We start from the raw sequence: 19,311 nt of genomic DNA on the forward strand, positions 1-19,311 counted from the left end.
AACAAAGTAAAGCTAGTTTTCGGCTACGAGCCTGCACAGAACCCACCGTATTAGTCAGAGGTCCCTTTACTACGGTTCGGAGCCGCGAACCTTCAGTAACAGTAATAAATCACAGCAATAGTACATTCATGTAGTTGTAAACAGCATGATAATATATTAAGTAATCCAAAGTATTCAGAATACGTTACTCTCATTGAGTAACGTAACGGAATACGTTACAGAATACATTTTGGGGCATGTATTCTGTAATCTGTAATGGAATACATTTTAAAAGTAACCTTCCCAACACTGATAGTGATCTAGGGGGATGGGAGGATTTGAGCCCGATCAGCTCTGGTTTGATTCTCCTCAGAAAAAAACAAAACCAAAAAAACACCTCAGGGATGGAAATCTGTTTTTCGTCCTATATTCGTAACACAGATTGCAAACATGGCACTGAGAGCTGGCAGTTGGAGAAGATGTGAGTTTACCCATTTGCTAGTATAATTGACATATTTATATGAACAGCAAAAAACATCCCAAGAAACATGTAAATGTGCACTTAAAAGAATGTGACACTTTGTATATGTCTTATTAATGACATCAATGTGATGTCATCTGCCAGTCTGTTTGTTTACAGTCTTTATTATTTAGTTATTATTATACTTTTTTGTCTCTTACGGTTAAAAACTCTTGCTGTAAGTAAAAGATGGACATAGCTTCTCATCTAAGCCAATGCGAGTTACTTAAACTTACATTCTTACTATCAGCCAGCAGGTGGCGACTCCTGTTGTTCCAAAATCAAATCATATTGTATAGAAACCTTTGAGAACGCAGTCCTTCAGCTTATTAGGACCTAGCATTCTCAGCTTGAGGCATTAAGGCCAAACTAGCCAATGGGTGTTTACACAGTGGCTATGTCCATCTTTTATATACAGTCTGTAGCTTAAGGTGTGGAAGTGTGCATCAACATCTTTGGAATATTTTAAGCATTTTCTGTCTCAATACTGCTCACGTCTTGTCACATGCACGTTAATGTTCAAACATTAATGCATCAATTTTCAAATATTTTTCCTTGTGTTGCTCTGAGCGAGGAACAAGTATATTAATAATCATGACCCTGTCTGTGTCTCTCCATCTTTTTCTGTTTGTCTCTTTTCCCCTCAGGCGAATATGTAGTGATGACAACATATTTCCATTTGAAAAGGAAAATTGGCTATTTTGTGATTCAAACCTACCTTCCGTGCATCATGACTGTCATACTGTCTCAGGTCTCCTTCTGGCTAAACAGAGAATCCGTTCCGGCGCGCACAGTATTCGGTGAGTGCTATCCCGTGTTTTAAATCCAGCTCAAATAAATGCATTAAATGATTCATTGAAGAAGCTAGTTAATCAGAGGGCTATTAAATGATGAGGTAACAGAAAGGCACTGTCTAAGGACTTGGCAAACAAGTAAACGGTTTGAAAAGGTTTCAGCATGAAAAGTTCTCTTTTTTTAGCTTTAGTTAGCTTAGTACATTCAGGTGCACACGAGCACTGAAAATAATTTATTTTATCAGTTCTGACTTTAATCTGCTGCAGACACTAACATCCTTACTACTTATTCTTAGGAAACTGTTCACTGTTAATACAGAGAGCATAAAACAAGATTTAAAGCATTTACATGTCATATTTTTTTACTTTATTATTCATAACAATTCCTCTTTAATATAGAGACATTTCCCAGTTGCCATCGCGACAATTGACTGTGTTTTCTCCCTTTAAGCCATGAATAATAATAGATTAAATTTGTCCATCCAACTCGATTCATGCTAAGAACATTGCGTCAGATGTGATCAACTCAAAGGTACTCAAATAAGGAATGTAATTTTCCTTCTCCTGCAGTTGTTGTTATTGCGCTGTATAATCAATATGAGTAGTCTTATGTAATTCTGAACACGGTTAGCATTTTTGCATTTAGACAGGTACATGCAGAAGCATACGTTGCGCAAAAGATTTTAAAAATGTATTCAAGGCAAAGCGTTGCTGAGAAGATAAAAACTATTAGATTTTTCTTATACAGTCGTCTAAGAATCACTTCAGCCCCATAAGAGGTTGAATTTTTAGGGGACAATTTCCTTCACATTATGAGAGTAATTTGAATCAGTGCTGTTTTCTCAGTGGACAGTTTCAAGCTGTGTTGGTTTTAGTTTTCTCGCCATCATGCTTGCAGTCCCTTGGTTTCTGAGAGCATGTGACTGTCATTACCTGCGTAATCTAATTTATCTTTTTTGTTTTTGCATCCTCGCCTTCCAAGTTATACTTCTAGTTAAGACTCGATACTTTTTGATTTATACCTGAATTTTATATAAGAGCATTATTCACTGTTACCGCAAGCACCGGATGTCCTCGTCTCATCTGACACCAGTTAATTGCTGTTGTAATAAGGACTGCTTTTTGTACAGATGAATATTCTAATTTTATGTAAATGGTGGAACAAAGTCAAGATTAGAAATGCGTTACCTGCAAATCAATCAGCCCATGAATAGCCATCTATCACTCTTTTGTTGCAGCCTTTTTAAGCCTCCTTTGTATCCGTCTTTTATCAGATAAGAAAGGTTGGAACAGATAAAGCGATGCGCTTCGATGGGCGAACATTGTCCGAGCCGCCTTTCAATTCCATTCGCCCTGACTGTAAAGGCCAGGTTGTGAAATGATCTGCGAAATTTAGAAAGTTTTAAGACATCGTTTTTGCCTTAATTAATTTGAGCAGATGTAGATCTGCTGCTCATTTTTCAAAAGTGGTGTCATTTAGCGATTTACCTTTACACGCAATCCTGCAGCTTAGACAGGTTGTGCTTTATGTATGCAGGTCCATAGCATGTCTCTTTGTTTGTGTATAAGCTAAAGGAAACTTTCAACATTTTCATTCGTTCTACTGTAGATAAGTCTAGTAAGAAAATACATTCATCAGACTGGTTTGAACAGAAGAACATAGCCTGAAAAATCCTCCGTAGTGGGTCATTACACTGAGATTCTACATTCTCATTGTTTGAACTTGCAAGACTGACCCAGTGTACTTTCAATGTTTATGCACCACTGAGTTATGTCATCTGTATGAGGCTAGACTTTTTGATTTCATACAGTAGATTATGTAAAGCTCTGCAATGCAGGGAACTACACCATCATTTTTAGTTTATAACTTACACCTAATACCAAACCCAGGAAAGTGAATCTATATTAGGTTTAAAGAGACAGTACACATTAACATTTCTTTTTCTAGCCATAGTCCAGACTATGTTATGTTGCAGTGCAGCTTCCTTTTCTCTTAAATCTCTAAAGAGATGTTGGTCAGTATAAAGTGAGAGTTTAGTGCCAGGATAGCAAAACCCAAACAAACCATGACTGAGCTGTAAGTAACTTTCTTTTAAAGGGACACTTCACTGCCACATTGTTATTTATCCAATTTCTGAAGAGAATTTCCCAGTCACTGAAGACATTTCCTTCTCTTGAATGCACAGGAACTACATGGCACTTGCTTACTTGCTTACGCTTAATATAAAGCACCTTGAGGCGACTGTTGTTGTGATTGGCGCTATATAAATAAAATTGAATTGAATTACCGCAAATGTTTAATTTCAGAAATAATGAAATATCTGCTGATCTTTTATTCTCTCCTCAGGTGTCACCACTGTCCTAACCATGACTACCTTGAGCATCAGTGCTAGAAACTCCCTTCCTAAAGTGGCCTATGCCACCGCCATGGACTGGTTCATGGCGGTGTGCTATGCCTTTGTCTTCTCTGCCTTGATTGAGTTTGCCACAGTCAACTACTTCACCAAGCGCAGCTGGGCATGGGATGGGAAAAAAGAGGGCATGGAAATAAGGGTGAGTGATTCTCATTTGAAAATGTTTCATGTAACCAAAAAAAAAAAAGATGGATGTGTGACGCCTGCTCTTTCGATTCATCGCAGCGCACCAACAATAACTATCACCAATATGTAAGGACAAGAACAGAATGAAAGGCAGCTAGTTCAGGGGAAAGTCTCACGCAACTTTTCTTTGCTTATTAAATTCAAAATTAACCCAAAAAAAAAGAAGTTGTTAAAAATGTCACTTGATTCTGGAGGAGTGATGAGGGGAAATTGCAGTTTGGAAACACATAGAAAGTATCCTTAATGCAGCATGGAGTACTTTGTAAAGCCTGTAAAGAGACCTTTTATTTATTCATTGCCAAATGGAACAGAGACAGTGGGGCGGAACAGTGAGAGCAAAAACAGAGGTAAACTCCCAGAGACGCTGGCCCTGATTTATGTTGGCAGCATATGTTCAACTCTCATCCTAAAGTCAGTGCAGCCTTATTCTCCTCAGAAAAGATGGTACATTTACATCTATATAGTATATTGTTTAAAATGAATCACGTGATGTTGAAGATAAATCACATCTTGTACATTTATCAATAGCCAAACAAAAAAAACAAAATAAAAAGATCTCCGTGCGTGAGCCTATTTAATGGTTTATATTGAGGGAACAACCAGATGTGTATCTAAAGAAGTTGTTGTTCAAACAGAAAAAAACCACCTAAATCAAGCCACATGTTTCTCATGACAGCTTCAGCCTTTAAATGCAATATGATCTGTATGATTACCTTACTGGAAAGATCATTCTGTCTGTAATCACGACAGCTTGAAATGTTTTCAATGAATTCTGATCAAACTTTTTTGTAGTGTAGAGCACGAGCCATTAAAAAGTGTCTCCACCACGGTCTTCATGGTCACCCTCATGATTTATTGGTCGAAGAGTGACAAAAAGCCTTATAACTTAAAACATATGGCAAGCGTTGTGTTTGCTGTCAACATATAGAAAGATTTAAAATATCATGTCACATTTGACCTCTGACCTCTTCTTTAACTCAATGATTTGAAGATCAAAGTGATAATAACTGATTGATAATAATTGAAATAATAGTAATAATGGTGATCATGGTGGTGATCACCATTATTATTATGGTGAAATGCTGCCAGTATATGGAGGTTCTAAATATTAACACTATAGTTTGCCTCTAAATGTTATGTCACATTTGACCTCTGACCTAACTTTTACATCTGCCTTTTTTTGAAGTTATTTCGCGTATTGTCAAAATCTGCTAGTTAGTTAAAAATATTTACAGTAGTATAATATTATATAATAATATAATAATTATATCCAATTATTTACAAATCCATACCTATTATCTATTACCTACTCCCACACAAAATACTCTGCTGTTCCCTTAAAAGTTAATCCTGCCCAGGGTGAGCCTCTCTGGTGGACTTTTCATGTGTTTGTAAATGATAGCATTAAATCAAAAACAATTGTAGGCACACAGACGTAGTGAAATGAAAGAAACTAAGATTAAAAACTTACATTAAATATCAAAATAGTCTTCTTTTCTTTTAACATCAATCTCACCAGACACAAAATACCAGTTTAAAATCAGGCTGTGTATATTTACTGTTATGATAGAAGATTCTCATGGTATTTAGCTCTTTTACAAAGGCCTTAGATAGACATATGTAAAAAGGATCCTAGAAAGTCAAAAGAAAACAACTTTAGCATGTACTGAACATCACCTTTATTTCTCTTAACATACATACTGACATTGGAGTCACTGACATTGGAACCATGGAGAGATTCTTGGAGGAGCATTTTGCATGTCAGCCAGTTAGAACTATAGACTGCATATAAAACACTGACGTAGCTTCCAGGTCTGAAAAGTGAAACCAAAATGCTAAAGTGGCTCAGGTTTGGATTCTTTCTTGTGGCCAGCAGGAGGTGACTTCTCTGGATGCAAGAAGAAGTCGTCTTTGGGGAAATGACCCTACGGCTCACTTAAACTTACTAAACACTTTTCTGCAGTCCACAGCCACGAGAGCTAGTTTCAAGTCTTACTGAATGAGCATGATATTCTTTTTACAGCTTTCTGTCCTCATTAGATTCAAAAAGGAGCAAAAAGCTGGGTATGCTTTGGGGTGATCAGTCAGACTTTTCCCGTTTTTGTCAAAAAAAAAACAAAAAAAAACAGGGTCTAGGTGGCTACACCCATCTTTTATATACAGTCTATGATCAGAGTGAGTTCATCTAAAAAAAGGGGGGCTGCATGAAGAAGTAGCTTAAGTTCAATAAGGAATAGACCTGGTACATAGAACTGAACATTAGAACAATAAAAACAAAGCACACCAGCATAAAGAGACTAATTTAAGTTAGTAATTGTGCGGCTAAAATGAGTTTACCTGATATATGTATAACACAGTCCATTTCAAACTGAGAAAGAGTATTAACTGTGGCTTATAAGCAAAGCTATATTGAAAGGACACCCTTCTGGGGTGTTTGGAAAAACATATAAGAATCATATAAGAAACATTACGAAGCTGTGCCAGTGGTAAATAGTGGCAGTGCTATTACTGTATTGCTGTGAGCGCATAAAAACACAGCCACAGACACAACATAAAGGGAAAGTTATTTCTTCTGTGACAGACAGTGCCACGAATCTATTTTCTGCTACCATTGTACAAACTGTTTGACACAATCAGTACAGCCTTTTCCTGCTTTTTTTATAGTTTGACATTTGGTCCTCGGAGCGATTGGCAGAAATGCATATTGCTGCCACAGAACTTTTCAGTTGGTGGGGATAATTTGCAGCGTTACACTGCTGCAGAGAGGAGGTTTTTTGCTCTTTTCTTTTTCTTTTTTCTCCCGCCCCTCCTCTTTGATGGCTCGTCTTAATGGCATCAGCCTGGACTGGGTTCTCAGGGACTGTGCTGAGCATGCAGTTGTCATGATAGATAAAATAGAATGGGGTCACAGTGGGAGACGTGGCACTCTCAACACACTGCCTGCTAGAACGAGCTACTGGAATCCAAAGCAATCAGGCACTGCATATATTTCCCTTTTTTTTTTTTTTTTGTAGCAAATTTTGAAAAATGACTGTTAATGAGCACGAGCTACATAAGCAAAACCTCTTCTTCAGGAGAGAAGTTTTAGCTAGTAAGTCTTTTTTAAAAATCTGGCCCCACAGCCATCAGAGCTAGGGTTTCAGCCACCACTCCTACCGGAACCAAATGATGACTTCATCACCCTTAGGCTGCTTTCTTTTTTTAGGTCTCAGATATGATCCACAGACGAGTGTGTGCGCACTAATTTACTTTACTGGTTATGGAGCATCGATGTAGTTTTCCTTTTCTTTTATTCGAACGTTTTCTGTGACAGGCAGTCTGCCTAATTAGCTCTCCCCTCTCCGGCTGAAGGTGAGGTTATTACAGAAATTAGCCAGTGGGGAGTTTGGTTGGAAAAGCCTGCATATTCTCGGCACCCTGTGACACATGATTGGACACTGCTATGTTGGATATCATGTGCTGTTTTATCAGCAGAGGCAGAAGCACTGGCTGTGGGTTGCTCTGCTGCGGCCAAGGGGTGATCGCGGTTTCATGTGTGCGTGTGTGTATGTCTACGCACCTGCAGTACATAATAACTTCATCAACATTTTACCAGAATAATTCATGATCTCTTATTAGCACAAGCACTTGCGTGTCAGTAGAATGTATTCTGGAAGTTTTGATGCACTCAGGTGGAAAGAACAAAGGTGAGTTGACATTTCTGGAGGCCAGGGGTGCACTTTTGTACTTTTTCAGTCCCAATAATGATAGAGATACTTGGGTGTTAAGCTGTGTTCCTCACTGCAAGGAGGATACTTGGAAGCATTCTTTACAAGTCCAAGTTTTTTGATGTAGCAGGCATGAAATACCACTAAATTGCTGACCCCTTGTTGTTGGCTTTTTCCATGCGATGCTATATTAACAAATGTAATGGGCCACCTACACACTAGACCCTACAGGAACTGCTCTCCTAAAGAAACCCATGTCATGAAGCTCCTGGTGCACCATTTTTGTGCTGATGTTAACGCCAGAGTTAGCAGACTGTTGGTGGCTTTCACACCCTATGCACCTCAGCACATGGCAGCCCCATTCTGTAAATTTACATTGCCCGAGTTCATCCAGTTCTCAAGATTCTCACAGCTGTTTGTGGAATAGCTTGCACCTTTTACAAACTGACTTGTTGCCATGATGGCACGCTATTACAGTGCCACACTTGAAATCAGTGAACTCTTTAGAATGACCCATTCTTTAACAAATGTTTGTAAAGGCAGACTGCATGGCTAGGTGTTTGATTTCATAGATCTGTGGCAAAAGGACAGAAAACACCTGAATTCAAATGCTAGAATCCTTTTTTTCCATATAGTGTACATTAACACATCCTTAAGTGAAATCAGAAAGGTCTATTTCATGTTTATATATAGTATCATAACTAAATTACATAATTATTAAGAGAAGCCACCCATGCAACTAGCAACTTCCTCCAAATTTTGATAGTGCAAGTGCCTCTACCTAAATACACACTTAAATGCTCACGTCAAAATGTGTCCACGGGAACACAAACAGGGACATCGTGGCTCCCTATAGACAGTCTGCACACTCACATACCCACATGCTCACATACTTGGGGCTATTTATTACACCAACACCTCAGCTCCAGTCTTAGAGAGGGACAGACTGTCACAAGGTTCAGTTACACGCACACATGCACACACTGAGCTCCAAACAGCAGGACACAGCAAGGCACAATTACCCCCAGGACACTTAAACACACTCATCAAGAAATTCTGATGCAACAATTTTCAGAAGTTACAAAGACAAGGTCAATAGATGCATTGTATTCATGGAGTATTTTTGCCTGCAGCTATTGAAATGACTTTGAATAGTACACAGGAATCTTTGGCTGCTAGTGAATTATGTGCTCTGTTACATAAGGTTCATAAAAACATGCATACAGCCCAGTGCTACATACTGTTCCCCCAATAATTAGACCATATAAATTATTACCTACAAGGACAATGGAACAGCAAAAAAGAACAGAAAATTACTTTGTATTACAAATTAGCTACATTACTGTGCAGATAGCATCCATAGTCTAAAAGACTGAACGGTTTGGGATGGTATTATTAGAGCTTAGAGGTGTAAGAGTGCAGAACATTCGCTGATCAGTCTGAAAATTGGTTTTAGAAGTTTGGTACACAGCGTTCATAATGTACAGCAACTTAAATTGAGATGGCCAAACACTTTTAGTACTCACTGAAAGTTTCACTATAAACAGACATAAACTGACCTCTAATTTAGCGACCATAAAATTGCAATTTATGTTTTCTAAATACAGGCTAATAACCACTTTCATTCAGGCTTTCTTCTCCAGACTGGTGGAGAACTCTAAACATAGTATTTCTGTTTATTAAAAATGCTCTTAAAGGCAGCACCGCAGGAACATTTGAGAGGTTTCTCAAGTTAGCCATTCAAGTTAACTCAGGTGAAGGCAAACAGGCGGTTAGCAACTACAGAATCCTTTGTTAGCACCCACCTGTCATTCAAAGCGGCTACATACTTATTAATTTGAAGCTCCCTCTCCAAACATACATACCGTAGGCCTCTTATACAATTTCCATGAAGATACTATAGTGGCCAGAATGGTAGCATCTGTTAGCATCTGTTAGCTGTTGAGGACAAAAATATAGCATCTGTTAGGTATCAACTCTAAAAATATACTGTCTGCTAGCAATCAAAGCTAAAACAATAGCGCCTGACAGGTACAGTGGCAAAAGGTATAGCGGTCATTAGCTATCGAGGCCAAAACTAATTTTTGTAGCAGGCTGTGAAAACACAGGAGTCTGTGTGGACTTGCGTTTGGAGCCAGTCTCAAGTGGCCATTAGAGGAAATCAAGTTGTTGTTTGGCTTCATTTCTCAGGACTGGTGTTTGCCACTTAGGATACACATATTCATCAGCCAAGTCATTCTACTGTCACTCACCACTGGCAGTGACTGATGGCTATCTGTTGTGTTCCATCCATTTTGCAGTCAATCCAGTTTCACAAATTTTATGATTGAATTTCTGCTCTTTAAAAGATGCATGACGGGTACCCATATTGAGCTATATTGTTAGTACAATTGATGTATCCCTGATGCGTGATATTGTAGTAATTTGCCTTTCCTGCTGACAGAAACCTCCAATAGAGCAGCTCGTTCTGTGTTAGAATCAATACCATTGAAAGGTACCTGGTTATCTGGGAGCAAGAGTGTGACTCTTCTGTCTTCCTTTCTTTTTCTGTTCAAATTGACTTAAGATAACAGGTGCTTCAAGCACCGGTTCACCATTCCTATGTTTAAAGCAATCAATTGCCTGCAAGTTTGTTAGCTCTCCTCAAGGTTGAAGGATCATACTCATCCTGTTGCCCTGCTCACTCAAGGAAACACACTTATGACAGTAAATATATTTCCTCCTCAATCCTGCTGCCTCCAGTACAAAGTCAAAAAAAAAAACAAGCAAAACCTACTGGCAGACATTAAAAAGGACTCCCTGTGAGATTTACACGCACTCGAGACACTGAACATAGCCACGGCACATGTCTTGTCACGTGTAAAACCATTGCTGTGCCTCCATTCGTGAGTATATGTGAACACTGAGCATAAAGACCAAACAAAATATTTGGTGATGAGCTGTGTGCTGTAAGAGATTCACCGTGAAGCACTTTGGGGTAGAGGGGACATTAGTTATGCTAATTAAAAAGATGGAGAGAAGCAAAAAGGAAGGAAAATTAAATGAAGCTAAAAAAAAAAAGTGGAGCAAAAATTAAAGCTGGGCTCAAAGCAAAAGTGAAAAGGGGGAGCTGTGAAAGTGAAAATCTGTTACAAGACACGCACTGAATTAGTTTCTTAAAGTGGCCACAGTGGGGATGAATGGTGTGAAGGAAATTACCACAGTACAGACTCGCACACTGGATGCCACACAGGAAACTAAAACTCTGCCTGGTAATCAATCTTAGTGTCCTACTTGCTCTCCCACATCTACTGTGTGCGCTGTACTGTTCTTCGCTAGGCTGACAGGATCCTCTAGTGATGCAAGTTTAGCTATTTGAGCCAGTACCAATTTAGCAAATAAAATTCTGGCTCCCTGTGCGACTTCAATATGAAAGACAGTCTAATGATTTCCCTCTAGTAGAACTAAGACGGCACTCTCTCCAGCCAGCTTTATCACACAGAGCCTTTGTCGTGTTTGTTGTATCGCAATCTGTTTGCCTGCAGAGGTCTGGCTGCTCTCATTGATACAGTTTGTCAGACATGTTTTCAGGCGCTGTTATTTTGCTTTTCCTTCTAATCCTGCTCTGTGCTGCTACTGCTACTGCTAGCAGTATCAGACGCCAGTCCAGCCTGGTTCTGCAATGATGCAAATCAGAACTGTTCCTATTCCCATACTCTTAATTTCATCATGATTTTCTCTTTTTTCGATCTTGATCCTTTACGTTCTGCAATCCAGATTTGTATGATGCAGATTTGATTTGACAGTATGTTCAAAAGTAGTTCCAGCTAGATACTGATGAATACAGTATGTAAGTTGGGTAATTTTAATATAATTGGTAAACTTTTTTTCTTTTCTACTTTTCTTTTCAGGAACCGTTTCAGGCTAACATGGCCAGGATTAAAGATCTGGTTAGGCTTTTGTTTTGTTCTTGTGTGTGTCGTGTCTCGTGGTGTTGCTTCTATTTCCTCTTTATGAGTTCAAATGGAAGTATGGTTGAGTCTGGTGCCCCCCTCTTCCTAACGATCTTTGCTTTACTTCCTTCTTCCTTTTCAGAGAAGAGAATCTGCGACTTTGTCCAAAAAGTCGAACAACACCTTCAACATTGTCGGAACCACCTACGCCATCAACGTAGCTAAAGATCAAGGTTTAACGACCATTTCCAAGAGCGCGGGGGCATCGGCGAAGCATCCCTATATGCCTGACCCCTACATAGAGGCCAAGAAATCCTACAACCGCGTCAGCAAAGTGGACAAGATATCACGCATCATTTTCCCAGTTTTGTTCTTCATCTTCAACTTGGGTTACTGGGCCACATATGTCAACAGAAAGCCCGCTATCATGAAAGCAAACAACCTAAACTGAGTCTGACCAAATGCTCGGCTTGATTGGGTTTGGTTTCGGTGTGCCAAGTCCATTACATCTTTTTTCGTGCGTGTGTACGTGTGTGCGCGCATGTTTTGTGTGTCTGTTTTTTCTTAGGCATCTGATATTTTGCACGTCCGTATAGATGGAAGGCAAATTTGACCATGCAGTAGATTCACATAGAGTAGTGGACCGTGGAGGAAGCACATTGTCACGTCAGTCTGTGTTGGTGCAGCATTTCTTTTTAGTTTCGTCCCCTCCACACTTAGCTCTGGCCCTGTTCTCTGTTGTGAGTAACCCGGTGATCTTTGCTGTACCTTTGACGGCTTGCTGTTTTGTAGAGTAGTCAAATTGCATTTTCCACCAAATTTGGATATGTTTGCGCTTTTCTTATGATAAGTCAGGGCAAGCATGCGTTCAACATTCTCGTTGTAGCTCATTACCAATAATAAGACTGTCACGTGCATTGAGTTGAGATATGCATGCAGACATGCACACGAACACATGCATCAGAATACACCAAGAGAGCCATTTGCTGGTCGCTTTACTGTTATTCTGTTAGCTGGGGGCAGCCTGTGTAGGTCCACAGGAACATCGTTAATAATCGTCAGTGTCTGACCTTCAGCTTGCGGTGAAGTTCAACAGTCCCAACACAGTATTATCTGCAACTGCTTTCGCTTCTCATTGGGCTGCCTGTACATTTTCTAGTTCAGTGGCTCTTTGAGGTTTAATTGGCTATGTCCTACGACAGAGAAGCTACGTGCCTTGGTAAACACACATCACGAAGCAAAAAAGGCTTTGACATGCTTACACTTGCATTTCCACACATATAGACGACGGTCTGCGTGTTTACATTACATACAAACATTTACAAACTGGCATCCATGCTCTGCAGTGTAGTGCAGTATGGGCTGTGCATCACGCACCCCGCCGGTGGACATGGGTATAAAGTGTAAATGTTTCCCATGAGTGGAAGGCTAACAGACCTTTCAGCACTAGTGAAAAGCTGAAGCAAAGATATTAAAGGATATATCATAGTCCGTGTGCCATTTTATGTTTTGACATGTTTTGACATCTCTGTGAGCTGAGCAGTCATTACAAACTACCGCCATTACCTCAGACTGAAGTCGAATTCACACATTATTTTTTCTCCCCGTTCAAATGCAAATAACGTGACACGTTTCACACATTAAATCATAGCAGACACTCGCCCTTTAAGTAAACTGTGAGCAGGCACCTTGAAACCTTTTTTTTTTATTGTTTTTGTTTTTCACCCTTATTTTGTTTCCATCGGTCACCGTAGCCACACTCATGCACAAGCGTTTTGATTCGTGCTGTATTTTTTGCCCTTTTATACTTTATCGTGTAAAGTCGATCGGTGTTGATTCGATTGTCTCCACATGCTGTGTTTTGTAGTAAAAGTCGAGTCACAGTCATGCAGCATTTCTGAACACGTTTCGGAGACACTGCCATCGCTGGCGACAGTTGCATTGCAAAATTCGTAATAATAAAACAACAACAAATTGTTCTGATCGCGCCAAAGAGCCACTAACGATGGAGCGATGATCGCTCGTGCATTGAATTTGTCTCTGATTTGTTCAGTGGTGTCTGTATTCCTGTGACACTCTGTGTTATGTGTGCTAAGCGTTTATGCAGGTGTAACTCTAAAGCCATTTCTGTTGCTTTTTATGCTAAGCAAACTGTTTTACATCATGTTAAATACCTGCTCTGACAACCACTGTACTCGATACTCTTTCATACATTAAGCTTACCATTTTCAGTGGTAAGCTTAGGACAGTGAGTGAACCGTGTTGTGGCACCTGTAAAGGTTTGTTAATACAAACCACGTAGAAGTGTTCAGTCATAGCTTAATGCATGATGAAGTCTGTACACGTTTTTTCGTCTTTGGCCTCAAATATTGGTGTTTGTCACTAAGGAAATAGGGCTTGGTATCAATGTGTTGTACTTCATCCCAGTTACTCATAACCTCTCATAATCCAGCATCTGTATAAACACACATAATTCCAACTATTTGTGCATACTAATGCAATGTTTATGCTCTACAGCTGGTATAGAGTTTTGGGAGTGTTTTTACCCTTATTTGGTCGCACGCGCGCAGTTCGCACACACTGAACTGGCTTTGCAGACATCTTAAATAATGAAGATACAGGACAACACCAATACAATACAAAATTTTGTTCCATGATTGAAAGAATTAAGTTAAGTACATCAAAGAAGTTGAATTTAGCCGACATATAACATGATGAAAACAAGCTATTCTTATCAAATATATATATATACTATATATTATGTGTACAATTTAACACAAGATGTATTATTATATTTTTTAAAAACTGATATATAATCAAATGAAGAACAAATAAGATATTTACGTTTTTATTATTATAAAATGTAATCAGCAGCTATTTGTAGAGCACTGACTCTTTTAGCCATTACAATAAATCAGTGCGTCTAATTTCAAGCCATACGTATGTGGACATGCACACAAAGCTAGACCCTATCTCTCTCTTCCACATGCAGCTAAATTGCAACAGCATGTGCATTTCTTTGTAAACCTTATACAGACATTAGAAACACAGTGGCTATAATGGCAAAATAAGGCGTGATACTAACCTCTGCACTGAAATCGAGGAATAGAAATTCATTTCATTTCAAATTAAATGTATAATAACAAACAGGGTGAAGCACGTCGCTGTGTCTTAATGATACGTATTACCTCTAAATATTTCTGAACACCACACATCATCCCGGCGCAGTATAGCTTTTTTTAATCCGATACATTTCATTGATTTATACACTTTTCAATGAAAACACCCTGTTTCCTCTTCTTTATTTCTTCTTTTTTTTTTTTTAGAATTTAGTCTCAAACAAAATGATCCATTTTACACATCCACTGAGGGTTTATAAACCCTGCTGGCTGCTGCTAAATGTGGAGCTGATGACACACAGCATTAATGTTTGTGTATGACTCTTCTGGGTAGTGGGATAAATGCACTCTAGGTACGTACTTCTAAGCAGAAACAGTCACTTTACTTAAAAATATCCCTGATATGCCCAAAGGCCCTTGTCATGTCAGGATCTGGTATAATGTGATAACCAAAGATCAATTTGCTTTGTAATTTCATGTGTACTACAGCATTCATAAACTCATGTCTAACCCCATTCACAACATGAAATTACTGCCAAGCTGTACTGACTGTACTGATCAAGGTAAATATTTACAGAATAACATACTTCTCTACACCTCGTCAATTATAAAAAAAATTAAATCCGCATACGTTGTGTGTTTGTGACTAGCAAACAAGGGTAAAACACTTCCGGAGCTATAAGACCACGACCACTTCACTCTGCCGCTAAACTACAGCGTAATCATCGTCATCCAGTCTGCTTGGAAAGACCATAGCAGCCAACACATGTCATAGTGCAGAAATAAGAATCTGAGCAGTTTTTAAAACTAGAAATTGTAAGAAAAAAAACTGTGTTTTGAAGAGTCTGCATGTACACCTGTGGTAATTGTTTTATTTCGTTTTGATTGATTGATTGATTTGAACATTCCTGGGATGATTTCGATGAGCAGGACTCCAGTGTACTGTTGCCATTTAGGCTCTGCTATGATTGTGTTAGTCACGTGGTAAATCCTTTTCTCACAGGGCCAGAGTTAACTTCAGCAGAAACATGTCATCCATATGAGATAGAGTATATTAAGACTATATTACTATATTAATATATTTATGCTATTCAGTACAGCATTAAATATTCTATGTTTTATACGACGTAACCTCAACAGCATTTATGCAAAACTCCTGATGCGTAGAAAGCTGTAGATAAAATAGGCAAACTAAACAAATGATTCAACTAAATGGCAACAATTCTAATTGCTCAGAATAGTACTACTAAGTTGTGAATTTGTAGATATTGTGAAATTAATTCCGATAGTTTTTGTGAATATTGATATGTCATGTCATTTATTTTTACATTTGATAAGTACTGCTGTCTTACATTGAGCTCTGTAACACTACGTGTTATGGTATTATAAAGATGTACAGTAGAGATAATACTCATCGAGCTATTTACACGATCTGTACCTTGTGTGCACTTTTCAAACCTAACTGTGAATAAGCAGCTGTCTGCAAGCAGAGTCGTACACACTGTGTTCTCTCTCCAGCAATTTCACTGCATGTCTCTACGCATTGAGAGATCAAAGACTTCCACTACAAAGACAGCTCCGGGAACTTTGTGGACTTTGTGTTTTCGTTAGGAAGTGGTCTCTATATGCTCAGTGACTGGACTCTGTGTGTTGCCCTCTGTCATTCATGTGCTTACTGTATGGGATATAGCAAATGGAAATGAGGATTAAAAGGACCGTGTATTTTGTCTTGGAGTTAAAAGGCCCTTCTTGGTGACATCCGAGCCTCAAGGGTGCGCGCTTTCAACACGCTGGACTCACCCGATGCTCCTTTAGAGGCTCATTTGACGACTATTGTTGTTTAACCCTTTGTGTGATTGTCTGTGCTGTGCATGCGGGTCCTTTTTGTTTGTGGTTCATTGGGGGAAATTCAGTTACAGCCTGAAGACATCCTACAGGGAACAAACATATTGCACACATTCAAGTCAAAGCACAGTCACCTAAAATTTATTATATTTCACAACATTTATAGCCACTGTAGATTACACACAAATCAGACAAAACAGCAAGGGCACAACTTCTGGCTTGAAGTGTATGCTGACGATTTTAATATATGTCATGATAAATAGTCTATATTTAATGTTGTACCTCATTTATATGGTTATTTAACATGTGCTGCCTGCTATTAATGAGTTGTCCAAATTAGCGTCTAAATTAACAGATGCAGTGTTATTCCCATACATTTTAATGGGCAGGATTTATGAAATTACAGTTTTCTATTACACACAAAAAAATGTTGGTCGATGTACACACACTGGAGGCTACCTGTAAAACTTGATTTAATGCTGCACATTGGCCAGAAGGCACACGAGCCAGACATTACATTACACACATTACGTTGCAAAGTAAAAAACAATGCAACCCTTGAGAGCCTTTCACTATGAGTAAACTGCCAAAAACTGCCAGACAGCTTTTAGAGGGGAGGGAGGCATCAGTGTTGCAAAGAGTAACTGCAACTGAAGTGACAGCAGAGAATTAAAAATGAAGCAAAATCTGCACAGCACAAGAGTTTTGATGATGAACATTTGATGAACACTAGCTTGTGTTTTTGACAAAGGCAGCTGTGCTGTTGTCCACAGACTTTGAGAGTTGTTGCTGTCTGGCTGGAGTCCAGTTCTGACTGCCCTGTAGGTGCCTTCAACTGCACGGGAACGGCGTTATGTGTAAAACTACAACCTTTAAATTTAGCTACAACCACGCACGCCTGAGAAAATTAGACCACCACCCCAACCCACGACATAGACACAAAAGGTTGTTTTCATGCTTGTGCAATGATAAATGAAGTTACTCATTAACACTAAAAGGATATTGTGCGCGCTATCTCTTAGCCCGTAAAGTGCTTTGTTTTTCCTTTGTTTATTGTCTGCGCGCCTGTTTTGTTCATCTCCCAGAGCTCAAACGTGGAAAAAGGCTTTGACTACAGCAACACTAAAGACCTGTTCACACTCAGTCGAGTGAACGCCATCTTCCACTGGGATAACCACTGCGTTTGCTAAAATGAGAGTCCCAACACACATCTCGGAACAACGTGATGACACACAAATGTTTTGTGAACCCAGTGGAATTAGCAGGACACTGAGTAAAGCATCAAAGATAAGTTTTATTTTCACTTCACCAGTGACCTGACATCACACAAAGGATGCTTTTCTTTCAGTAAGATGCCAAGTTGCATAGATCGCACATGCCATCAGTAAATTCATTGTATAATTTATGCAAACTGGAGACCAGTTACTATGGTAAGCCAGTAGATGATAACACCTAACTTGCTAATAGGGCTAATGCGCTTCTTTTTGTGACGTGAAGTTGGTTTGATGAAGGATGGAACTCACTGATGTAAAAAGAGAAGAAAGAAAAAAAATGGGTTGCTGTGGTAAAGGACGCTCATCTCTAATTACTTGTGAAGCAAAGCTGTTAGGCATAAGCTCTTTTATTTTAACCTTTCACCTTTCTATTACACAGGGTTTGTGTGGGACTGCTGACAAGCTGTCTCCATCCTTTTGTCCGGGAATCGCTGTTCTTTACAGTAAATAAAGTTAAAGTGCTTTCATGCTTCTGCTAGTGTGACTGAGTGTTTGGTCAGATAAATGTCTGATTTCAGTTAATGAAAACCATTATAGAGAATAGGCTACTGAACCTCAAGTAATAGTCTAGTCCACCAAAAGCCACTCAGGGGAGTCTTCAATCTCACAGACGTGCAACTCTGCACAAGGGACAATACCGTCAGAATGCAGCTAGCTCAGGGGGGTGACTTTAACATTACAGCCAGCCAGCTCACATGGAACAGATTCATATGAATGCAGAACGGACGAGGTTAATAGGGTTTGTGTAAACCTCAGCCTAGCCATTGCCTGAAACCAGACACACCACGTTTAGAACAGCAAGACAGCAAAAACAAAGTGGACCAAAGTCACATGGATTATGTAGAAGAGAGGAACGACTCCAGCTGACATGTGACCACTGCAAAACAAAGCACAACCAAACATCCCAGAGAATTTGTTTCAATTCAATTCATTTTCAGTTTAAGATAGATTGATAGATTGTCCCCATGAGCAAGCGCTTGGTGACAGTGGAAAAGAAAAACTCTTTTAACAAGAAGAAACGTCAGGCAAACCAGGCAGGGAGGCCCTGTCATCTGCCACAATCAATTGGAGGCAAAAGGAGAAAAGAGACACTGTTGAAGAGAGCCAGAGATTAATAATAACTAATGATTAAATGCATATTAGTGTATAAACACATGGAGAGTAAAAAAAAAAGTTAAATGAAGAAGAAACGGTCAGTGCATTATGGGAAGTCCACCAACAGCTTAGATCTATTGCAGCATAATTAACTGATCATTCTGGGTCCAGCTGTAGCTATGTGTTTTATCCCAAAAGAAAGTTTTAAGACTAATCTTAAAAGTGGAGAGGGTGTTTGCCTCCTGAATCCAATCTGGGAGCTGATTCCATCGAAGAGGAGCAGGAAAACTGAAGGCTCTGCCTCCTATTCTACTATTAAATAGGCTACTAATAGGCTAATATAATAGCAACCAATAATAAGGCTGCAGTCTGAGATAAAAGTGCTCTGTTGGGATGATAAGATACTCTGAGGTCTTTAAGATAAAATGAGGCCTGATTATTCAAGA

The 19,311-nt window shown here is 39.2% G+C and overlaps 1 protein-coding gene across 2 annotated transcripts in view; it reads left to right on the forward strand.

Moving 5' to 3' along the window:
• gabra3 (gamma-aminobutyric acid type A receptor subunit alpha3) overlaps positions 1-18,241 on the forward strand; it is a 109,061-nt gene extending 90,820 nt beyond the window's left edge. Inside the window, exons 8-11 of one of the 2 annotated variants that reach the window (XM_085175351.1) lie at positions 1,147-1,299; positions 3,641-3,846; positions 11,491-11,529; positions 11,675-18,241. In XM_085175351.1, the coding sequence (XP_085031477.1) occupies positions 1,147-1,299; positions 3,641-3,846; positions 11,491-11,529; positions 11,675-11,983 (707 nt within the window). In that variant the 3' untranslated portion in view covers positions 11,984-18,241. The remainder of the gene's footprint in view (positions 1-1,146; positions 1,300-3,640; positions 3,847-11,490; positions 11,530-11,674) is intronic. The other variant, XM_085175352.1, reaches the window with a different exon arrangement.
• Positions 18,242-19,311: the final 1,070 nt, after the last annotated feature.

Source organism: Neolamprologus multifasciatus, chromosome 10, assembly GCF_963576455.1.
Source record: "Neolamprologus multifasciatus chromosome 10, fNeoMul1.2, whole genome shotgun sequence".
Taxonomy (NCBI): domain Eukaryota; kingdom Metazoa; phylum Chordata; class Actinopteri; order Cichliformes; family Cichlidae; genus Neolamprologus; species Neolamprologus multifasciatus.